Source organism: Betta splendens, chromosome 7 (genome assembly GCF_900634795.4).
Source record: "Betta splendens chromosome 7, fBetSpl5.4, whole genome shotgun sequence".
NCBI lineage: Eukaryota > Metazoa > Chordata > Actinopteri > Anabantiformes > Osphronemidae > Betta > Betta splendens.
In genome coordinates this window covers 11,422,481-11,433,367 of record NC_040887.2, presented here as the reverse complement: position 1 = coordinate 11,433,367, position 10,887 = coordinate 11,422,481, and the positions used below count along the sequence as shown (strand labels likewise).

General features: G+C 47.7%; 1 protein-coding gene across 12 annotated transcripts in view; it reads right to left on the bottom strand.

Annotated features, from left to right (window-relative positions):
• Window positions 1-2,105: 2,105 nt before the first annotated feature.
• The window catches only part of agrn (agrin), a 169,615-nt gene continuing 160,833 nt past the window's right edge, over window positions 2,106-10,887 (bottom strand). For 7 of the 12 annotated variants that reach the window (XM_029156133.3, XM_029156125.3, XM_029156128.3 and 4 more), the window contains 4 exons: window positions 9,544-9,576; window positions 7,590-7,814; window positions 6,389-6,492; window positions 2,106-4,847 (listed from right to left, as the gene is read on the bottom strand). In XM_029156133.3, coding sequence (XP_029011966.1) covers window positions 4,684-4,847; window positions 6,389-6,492; window positions 7,590-7,814; window positions 9,544-9,576 — 526 coding nt within the window. In that variant the 3' untranslated portion in view covers window positions 2,106-4,683. The remainder of the gene's footprint in view (window positions 4,848-6,388; window positions 6,493-7,589; window positions 7,815-9,543; window positions 9,577-10,887) is intronic. The other 5 variants (XM_029156129.3, XM_029156130.3, XM_029156131.3 and 2 more) reach the window with 1 other exon arrangement.

The following is a 10,887-nucleotide window of genomic DNA, read 5'->3' as shown; positions in this document are numbered from 1 at the left end:
TGCGCTGTGCTTCAGGCTGCACCGATGAGTTTGAACATAGACTTCATTGTTCGGCTCTGGTCTGCAGTTAGAATGAACCTCTTACACAGTGAGAACATGCAAATGTCTGATTGCTAGCGGAAATTGATTTAAAACTAAATGTGATTAATTAAAGGCAGATTTACAAAAACAACAACGCATTTACCATCAATGGGTCGTTGCACCTGCCTTCAAATATTATGAGTACGTCTAAAGGATGATGGGAACATATTTCTCACACACCTGCAGGCACGTGTTTTAGAGATAACTGGAGGCGACTGGCTCACTTCCAGTTCTCTGAAAGTAAAAAGAAAGCTGTGTTTTAAAAGCTAACATGTGCTTGTGTTAGGAGTTTTATTATGCTTGCACTCAAATGAGGCCTCAGTTATAATAATAATAATAATCTCGGTGCAATTACTTTAACCACAACTTCAGCCTTATTGGTGCTTTGGGGTGAAGTTCTGATGTGGCTTTGGTTCAGTTGGGTTGGGTGTCATCCTGGCACTTTCTAATTATTATTGTGTGTAAATGCATTTCAACACATACTTATATTAACATTAACCAGTGCCAGTTCTTATAATTATCTTGTCCAGCAAGGCGCAAGTGTAACCAGATGCATCACCACGATGCAGACTGATGTCCTGTGCAGTCTGCAGGGAGCAACTCAACCTCAAAAACACAAAGGCCAGTTTCACACCCCAGGGAATGGAAACCAGGATGTCCCATCCAGCCTGAGGTGGCTGCTTCCATGAGCCAACGACCTTTCACCCTTATCGCCTTGAGACTCGCAAATCTGTCCGTCCAAAGACTGAAAAAATCTGGAACGGGAGACAAAGAGGGCTCACACGGAGGGTGATGCAGCTGGACAGCTGGAGCCCTGTCACATAGAAGGAACTTTTAGAACCATTTGGACATAAAAAAAAAGCTGTGAGTGGAGATTTCAAATTGGGGTGAAGTGTAGTATGGAACGGGTGAGGTGTTTTATTTAAAGGGTGTAACTCTTCAATGTTTCTCAAAATATTCCTGGAAGATCTTTCAGTTTCTTGCATCGCCGGAGACGTCTTCGCATGTTTTGCGGTGTCGGTCGGTCCCCCGGGCCCGCGTTTCGCTCAGATTGGCTTTGACGAAACCGAACCCAGAGAGGGGCCAGGGCGTGTTGCATAATTAAAAAAAGACCCACGCTGACATCGGAACAAAGTGCATTCCCAAACGTGGGAAACTTCTGTCTGCCTGCGAGCTGCTGCTTCTCGCAAAAGCAAATCAGCCGCTCGACAGATGGAGCAGAGTGGGCTCTGGTGAATCCTGTGCGACAGCCTAAACTCTCTGCTCCTCTTTATTTGGATCTTTATTTACAGCACGCGTCGTATAGAGGCTGCGTTCAGTCTCGATTTTAGGTCCTCGAAACCTTTTAATCAAACTACTTACACTTATTAACCATCTTTCCCCAGAAGGATCCTTCACTGGGCCAAACTATTTCATTCACAGCAGTTCATAGAATTTTAATTAACACAACACAAGATGCAGCGTCCCGCTCCGTCATTAGCACGGAATAAATTAAACCCATTAAATCTCAGGCCTTAATGAAAACGCGAGACAAATGTGGGCTGCCGTTGCTGAATGATGCATGGAGCCGAGCAGCGGTCGCCTCGCTTTCCGCTGGAATTCCAGGCTTTCAATTAGCAGCAGGGAACACAGAGACGCGGGAGGTGACGTGAATTATAAGACGCGGATATCGGCGTGGCCAGAGACGCCGTTTACAAGAGCAGTGGCTCAAATTGAAATCGCTTGTGATTTGAAAATAGTGTTCTCTCTCTTGGAGGCTTCAATTAAAATGCGAGTGGAAACACAGATTGAAATCTTACTTGTTATTGCTTCTATATACGCAGGCGCCTGGAAACTAACAATGAACAGAAGACAGACGCAGGGAATGCTTAAGTTTACTCTCTGAACCAAACTGCTCACAAGCTCATTCTTGAGATAAACTACAGCAGGAGGGTCTCATATACTTAAATAGCTAATACAGTATATGACTATAAACCTGCTCAAACATCATCATCAAAATCAAAGCAGCTGACAAAACCAGGCACTGGTTGGTTGATATTTTATTTCATGGTGGTAGGAACACAAGACAAAGGTCATAAAGTTAGTAATGTTCAGGTCATGCCACTCTTACTTGGTGCACTGCCTTTCGAGGAGGTTTGCGCAGTCAGACAGTAGTTTACAGAGGCCAGACATGGAGGGTATTCCACATGTAGACATAAATAAGAAACAGAAAATAGATTCGTAAAACGGTAAATAGAAGATTTTTTGTAAAAAGCCAGAGGGTATGTTTGCAGAGGCCCCCTGGGTTTTTTTGTGTATGAGCATTATTACTAATATACTTATCATTATTATTATGTATTACTCATTTACATTAAGGGGATGAGGCTATTACACTGGCTAAAGTAAGGAAACATTTATATGGATGATGTCTTTGTCACCTGCTCAAAGCTGAGGCGACCAGTTTTTAAGGCAATTCAAAGTTTCCCCTCAAACCGCAGACCGTGAGCGTCTCCGCCGCTCTCGATCAGGATCCTGTCCCGCACGGGCCCGATCCGCAGAACAGCGGCAGGAGGACGACCGGTCTGAGGTCAACAGAGCGAATGCTGGAATTTAAACGCCGACGCTCGAGAGCTCGGTTACACACAACAGAGTTACAGCCCCCCCCGTCGAACAAGCGCATCATCGTGTAGGTGAACAGACAAGTCAGACGTGGTTCCAGTGTATCTTACTATAAACACAAACCTCCACACGTCACACATTTGCTAAATTTACATGTATAAATTGCAGGACTGTACAAAAAAATATGGATGATTGGAAAAAAAAACAACACAATAAGGAAGAGAGAGAAAGAAAGAAAAAGGTACAAGACCGTTGGACACTCAACCACGAACAGGCATGATTTTGGCTTGGAATATTGCCAAGGTTCTCATATCAAAACGAGCGTCTTCAAGTCAGTCAACTCAGCTTATTGTGGTTCAGCCCAGTTGACTCCGTGTTGCATCCGCTCACTCAACGTCAGCCAATCTGCACAAGCGACGCACGTTCATGCGTCGCTCTCTTAATTTGCGAGCGCTGTGGAATAATTGTTTTTCTCTCCCCGTTTTGTGTGTGTGCGTGTGTGTGTGTGTGTGTGTGTGTGGCTGTTATGGCTTCAGAAGGTTACAACATCACAGTCTCGCGCAACAGCCAAAAAAAAAGGCTCCTTCAGGAATGCTCTAAGTGAAATGCAAAAAAGGAAATTGGAGCCCAGGCAGCGGATTTTGAAGCTTTTGTTGTCGTGGTGACTGTTGTTTGATAGTGCGTTCCCCAGAGTGGGACCTCTCCCCATCACACAATCGCTCCTCGATTGCATTCTGTCACTCCTTCTCTTCAGTCTTCTGCCCTCGTCACCTCCTTAAGGTTAGATATGGTTACAATTTTCTCCCGTATTGCACCATTTCAAAATCCTGCAAAACTAAACTGCTCCCAAGGAAAAACACACCGACCAAAGGAAATACACAGGGAATGAACAGGCAAAAAAAACCCAAACATGAATCTGACCTCGCACGGTTCTGAAATCGTGTAGAGAAGAAAAAAAAACATGACATTTTTCAAATTAGGAAGTTATTTTGGAACGAAAAGGGAAAAGAATCATAAAGAAACACTGCAGAAGTGCATGCATTTATAGTGGTGATCATTAGTTCATCTGCTGATTGTAAAACAGAACGCACAATAGTACATGAGAAGCACAATTCTCCAAAGAGAACCCATCTTACATATTCACAGTCTCAGGTATTATTTATATACTCTATATTTATAACATTTATTAATGTCTATGATTCATGTCTTGACTCATGACTAATGATATGCGAGTCATTGTGGAACGCTGCGCTCTCTCCATCATGTCGGCTTGCGCTGTTAGTGAGTCATATTTCAAAACTAAAGGCTCTGATGGGATTCAGATTGAGTGGAGAGTTTTCCTTTTTTCTGTTTTCTCTTTTTTGGCGCAGTGTGATGAGGGTTGATCGAGTGGTTCAGACTGTGTACTTTCTCACTGTAGCAGCTTGACAGATATCTGAAAAGTCCCATTAGGAAAATACAGCGGGCTACAAGGGCTGAATGCAGAGTCTGTGGACGGCCGAGGAGCGGCACAGCTCGGCTACAGGGTCCGCTTCTCATGGGGGGGACGACCAGGTCGTGTGTAGGCCATGCTTGGGGGAATGTGGGTGACAGATATGGCACCAAGACGAGGCAGTAACCGGGGGTCATCGGCGAGGTCCCCCACTGTTCAAGTAATGAGCGAGGAAGAGGAGCAGGCTTTTCTATCCACGCCGGCGCTTGTTTTAAAACAACAAAGCCGAGCGGAATGAAAAAAGAGCCGGGGGCAGCGAAGAGGAGGAGGCTTTTGTTCTGTGAATGGAGGTGCAGACTGGAAATGAACAATAAAACGTATAGGAACCCAAATGAAATCAACATATGATTTTTCTGTTCTTTTCATATAAAAAGCAATGAAAAGTATACAAAAATAGAAAATAATTACAGCAGGAGACATGGGCGCGATGGAGGGAGCGGTTGACGGGGTGGAGGGGAGGGGGGGGGGGGGTCGTATGTTTCCGCGGGTCTCAGTGTTTTGTCGCGCCCGGGCTACTCGGCGGCGGCGGCGCACTGTAAGATTTTGGGGCTGTTTAAGGCGTCCTCCACCAGATGGAGCTCCACGCCGTCCACCACCACGTCCTTGATGCAGCCCACGAAGCCGGTGCTGTAGGCTTTGGGCAGGCGACGGGCCACCGCCAGCTCCTCCAGACCACCTGAGGGGAGACGGAACCCATATGAAGCTGACGGCACGGCGATGACTCACTCACAACCTCCTCAGTGCACTAGAGCGGCAGCTACGCTTACTGTGTGTGTAGTGCTCTAATTAAATAACCCACAGCAGGGCTCCATTAGAGCTTTTGTGCACAGGGCTCAGTTTTCCAGGAAGCAACAAATACCTGGTTTGGATATGGGAACAGATTACATTACATAGACTGAAGAGAGGTCCTTGAATGTGACACAGACTGAATGTAGGCAGTGACAGATTATAGATTTATTACTATCAATCCATATTATTTGTGTGTTCAGTTCTGTGTAGTGTTTCCAATGAATAATTCTTAAATGCTCCTGCAACGGGCAGAACTATCGGTCACTTATGATGCTCCTGTCTGTCAGCTGTACAAAGTCTGAAAACCCAAGAACAGATTTAATAAAAGCATATTGTGGATTTGCATTTCAAACAAACACTTCAGCCCCTCGCGCTTTCCGTGTTTTAAACATTCTCATTATCTTCCTTCCGGAGAACTGATGACCTGATTGCGGCGCTGGCGACTGTGTTTGTTCGCCCGCAGACTCCAAGCGCTTATGAAAGTCTGCATTTCATGAGGTCTGTTCTCACGACTGACCCCGGCTTTTGCCGTCACTCACGCTCTCGCCCCTTCGCCCTCTCTTACTGTACCTACACCTGCATCTTCATTTCATGCTAAACCAACTCCATCTCCTCCACGTTTTCTCTTTCAAGCTAAGTTCACCCCCCTCCTCCCCCCAGGAACCCTTTACATCCCCGGTCCCTGGCCCCTTTAATCGGATCGCGGGCCTCCGAACCGGGGATCGACGGGGCTAATTTCATGCAAGTTACAGATGAATTAGTGATGAACAGTGAAAGGGGGATTTAAAAGGGAGAAGAGCTCTCGATGGGAGGGCTGTGTGAGGATTATGTATTCTTGCTGCAGGACTCACTCAGCACCTGTTCCACTGCGCTGCCCCCCCGAGTGCACGTGTGTGTGTGTGTGTGTGTGTGTGTGTGTGTGTGTGTGTGTTTGCAGACATGTACCTGAGCGCCCCTCTACATGCGCTGCGTCTAAATGTCACTGGAGGACTCTCCTCTCAAACACGCCTGTCTCTCAGCGCGCTTTGCATTTTAAAGAAGAGCCCGGCGTTTATTTCACCACCCGTCCCCGGTGTTATTTCCTCAGAATGTTCTGTTCTGCCGTGTGTACTCGCTCAAAAGCGATTTCTCTGAGCCGACTTCAGACCAAATTGAACTGGTGGTAGATAAGCGGCCGACTCTGGTCATTTTCGATTCAGGTGAGCAGACAACTTCTGAATTAGTCATATAGCCTTTCATTTCTCAACTCAATACCCGAATCGGCCTGGGCGCTTTCTTTTCTGGCCAAACTTTCTCTCTTTTTTTCCTACTGATCCTCTGCAATGTCGCTGAGTTTATTGCTCATTTTTGGCCACCTTCTACCCGAGGCAGATGGAAACGCACCGCCATCCTCTCCTCGCCTTTCTTTTCGGACGTGCGGGTACCTACCCAACCAGAGTGCTCCGTCTGTGTCCAGCTGTGTCGCTGCCAAGGGCGATGACCCCGTCACCGCGGCCTCGTTGCCGACCTGTAGCGAACCGTCTCTAAGTGCTCTGAGGAGGAGAAAGGAGGAGAGAGGGAAGTTAGCCTGATGCATGCGGCTCCCACTGAAAAGCTGTAAATTGCGGTTTCATTTAATCGGAGGCATCAAGGCTACATTGCCCTACTGCCGGCACACTAAGCACCCACATAACTGCCTCCGCCGAGCAGCGTTCGAAACGCGGCCGACTCCGGCTAACAGATGCCGTAACAGCGCTGCTCATTTGAGGTGACTCCGTGCTATGCATTAGCGCGCACTTAAGAATGGTGACGACGGGGCTAATTTGAACGCAGAGTGGATCTCCAGCCGAGAGCGTGTCATTAGAGGCGAGCCGCAACGCACGGGCAGCTACGTGAGCGCGAGCGCGTGGCACCATTTGCGCCATCATCGCCGTCCAAATTATGTCATCTTCGGCAGCTCATGCGGTCTCTCTGTTAGGCCCGGGATGAAATTTGGCCAAATCCCCCCCCCGTTTGAAATGGATGCAGCAGCTTTTCCAGCCATCGATTATTCCCGCCTTCCGCGCCGGAGCCAATCTAATTACGCCCCATACATTCACAGGCAGCGAACGCGGCGCCGCGATAAAGACGCAGGCTGCAGGAAAAGGTGTTTAAGTGGATCATTTTAAAAAGAGGCCATTTAAAAAAAAAAGGAGTCATTAGTTTCACTTGTTAAAACCAGCTTGACTAACCCTGCCCCATCATGTGGGTTATTCTGAATATACATGGTGGTAAGAGCATGTTCAAAATCACATATGTAATGGAAATACAATAATATCATAACCATTCCTACTGTATATTGCGTTTTGATACAAAGGATTTTTATTTAATTTATTTCTTTATTTCCATAGTAATTTTTGCATAATGTGCCAGAACTTGCTTGAAAGCTGCCGCGTACTCCTCCGTTGTAAACATTCATTATGTGCCCAAGCGTGATGTGCAGAGCACGACAACATCCTTAATCTGAAACTAATCACAGTCGTTTCAGAGCAGGGGATCACTGTGAAGCGGAGGGTTCATGCGGGACGCCAGGCACTTAGCACCAACACAGGCAGAATATGGATTAAGTCTGATCCTGGCTCCGCCTCCTGATCCCGGGCGGCCGCCTCACCTGCTGGCCTTGATGCGTGTCCAGCGGTTGGTGTTGACGCGCACCGAGGAGCGCAGCACCACGGGCTTGGAGCCCAGGTCGTACGTCATCTGGACGTGTCCGTCCACGATGGCCAGAGCGATGTAGTCCGAGCGCTCCACTCCCTTCCCGCTCCACAGGACCAGTCCGTGGGTCGCCTCCGTCCGGATGCTCAGCTCGAACTTGTTCACCAGGAGAGCCTTCTCACTAGACAAACAGGAAGTACAGCCGTTAGTGGAGCCTCGCTTCCTGTGTCATTTGCAGCTGAACATGTGAAGCAAGGGACCTCTGTTGTCTCAAGGTGGTCCTAGTGTGTGTTCACTGGCACATTTCTAGTCTCCTAATTAAGTAGTTACAGTGATTGATACAGGCAGAGTTCTGGAGTAGCAGGGGTTGCTTCGCTATTAGCTTTCCTACATCCTACTGAGCACGAACTACTGCTGCTCGCGGCTTCCTGTGTTGTGAACGTGGGTTGTGCGTGCAGCTGTCTGATCTCCAGTCTCCTGCAGCTGTGAGGGTGATATGGATGCACACACTAGCACAGACTTCCATTTATCTTTGAGAAGCTGCACTGCCACTGCTGCTGATGTGTGAGGGAAGCACACACACACACTGGGACGTGCCTGCGCCGTACTGTACGTGTGCGCTCAACATCAGCGTCGCGACAAAACACACCCGTCCCTGCAACACACACACACTTCGCAAAGTCCCTCTGCTCTTGAGGCCAGCGAAGGTGCGGTGGAGCCCTGCCTTTAGGTTGTGTGAGTGTATTTGCACATATTCAATCAGCGCCTGTGCATCTTCCAAATGACTGTACTTCCCTCTTCTTCAGAGGGTATTTAAACACAAACACAAAGACAAGGTGAAGGTACACATGACAAAGACCCAGTGACACATGGATTAGAAAAAACAGCAGCAGAGAGCTGGAGATAAAGATTAGACAAGACAGATGACAAGACAAAGGACTCAGCATAGCAAACACAGGGGCTCATGGGAATACAAAGAGGACAGGGAATGGGAGGGGATAAAGTGAGAAGAGAAACTTTTCTTAAAAGGGGTTTATTTCTCATTTCCCGCAACAATTTTCTATTCAAGATGAGCAAGAGTTTATTAACTGCCGACCTAAGGCAACGCTGACATCCGGGGTCAACAACAATGCAGGTTCATCTCAGCAGAAAGAGGGAACAGTTAAAGGATCAAACCTGATTTTATCCTTGGAAAACAAGCATCAGTTTGAAGTCTAACCACACCTAAACTTGATTAACTCAATCTGCTGAGGTAAACGGGAACTGAAAGTGATTTAAAAACATCAATTTAGTTGTTTTGGGGTTTTTTTTTGCCCAGAGGCAAAAAAAAACGTATGAGAGAACCTTCTCCTGGCAACCGCTCGAAGAGCTTCAGGGCCCAATAAATCTCTTTCTGAGCAACTTCTCATTGATAAGGTCAAGGTTATTAAAAGTGCTGCATATATCATGAATAAAACAGCACTTCCACACAGTGTCCAATGTCTGGTATACAGGGAACTTCCTTCACAGATTTCTAATGTAATTTTCTTTCTGTAATTTTGAAGGGATTTTATCTCCTTCCCGTGTGTATTACATTTTTCAGAGGGGCTGTCTGAATGCGTGCCTTCATTCCACCTCTAGGTGGCAGTAGTGGCTGGAATAACGAGGCAACAGTGAGGTTGGAAGATACAGCAGAGAGGCTGTGGCCTCGGCTGTGTGTGCCGTTATCACAGCCTCAAACTGTGGAATTAATTGAAGCATACGCGCAGGCTCTTTGTGATTCCCATTATTAACTATCTCAGTAATGGAAGCAACGTTCCCTGTGCAGAGAAGGGCCGAGCCTTTCGAGGAGTCGTGGAGGGGGTTGTCTGCGGGGAGGGGGGGATTATGGGGGGTGGGGAGAGGCGAGTCCAAAAGGTTTGCACACTCACCTCTGATCGGACGGGTTCTCCAGAGACTCGGGACTTAGGGGAGCAGGGGAGAGAGTCAAGGGCATGCAGTGTGAGCGCAAGAGGCCAGAAGGAAGGAGAAAGGAGGGAGTGGGGAAGGGGGGGTGGGGAGGGGTACGATGCTGTGAGCCCACTGGGTGACTCACAGGGGTCTACTTTAGACCCGGGGCTGCAAAAAGCATAACTTATCCACTCGACTACAATATCGACCACGGCAGGAGTCGATAACAACCGTTGTGTGATCATAGGAAGTGAGTAGCTTAGCCCGGATCTCGCTACAAGCGTAGAAGGGGGTTCTCAGGGGAACCGCTCCGGTCTGAATAGATCATTAATGCGCCAGAAGATCCCGGGTTCCAGCGTTTGAAAGTATAAAAAAAAGTCAGCATCGGGATTAAGCGAATCGGTTTTTGTCCACACCAGCGCAACTTTAAGCCAGTGTCCAATTATTGAACAGCTCCCTTTATTTACGGCGCGGCGCTGCGGCGTGCACCGGCAATTACCTGCTGTCTGGAGATGAAAGCGGCGAATGAGGCAAACCGAGCAAATTGTGGAAAAAATGGGGTCAACTGTCATAGGAGCCGCGCGTCGCGGCCAGAAATGATTTGTCGCCGAAATAATGGGGATCGAGCGAATTGACCTGAGCTTTCAGATACAGACGGAGGCGTGAGGACGGGGGCGAACGTGAGGTGATGTAAATGGTAACAAAAACATTAACCCGAGGCGAGCGCTCTGGCCTCATCCAGCCTTTAAATGGCCTCTGGAGAAATGCATTCATTCCCTTTACAAAATCAAATTGTCCTGAATTGATCGGCACGGCGTCGGACTGCGGCACCAGGGATCCAGTTTACTTAGACTCCCCCTGATTGTGGCTCTTAGTAAATCTGACATCCATTACACTTTTGACAGCTCGGCTCCACGGACCACTGTCCCCCTCCTGCTAAGTGAGATTGATGCCCTTGGCTGCACACTAGCGCGCGAGCTCAATTGGAGGTCTAATCTACAAAGGGAGACAAATCTGTGATTAACATGTCACTGCCTCTCTGTACGGCCGACTCTGTAATTATTCACAATTACAGTTAAAGATCTGGCAAAAGCGAAATGACAGAAGCCGCGGCGTGGATTGGAACTCTGGGCTAAATGTAGTCGCTCCAAACTCAGACGCACTGTGCTTCATGTTTAGATTTACTTACCGAGCTAATGAGCAGGAGAAACCTCTAATAATTAAGTCATGACTGAGGGCTTCCCCAGGCCGAGACCCCTTAGGTACCAGGAACAAGGTCATGGGGTGTTTAATGTCTTCTCTCATGGCTTTTAAGGGATCTCATT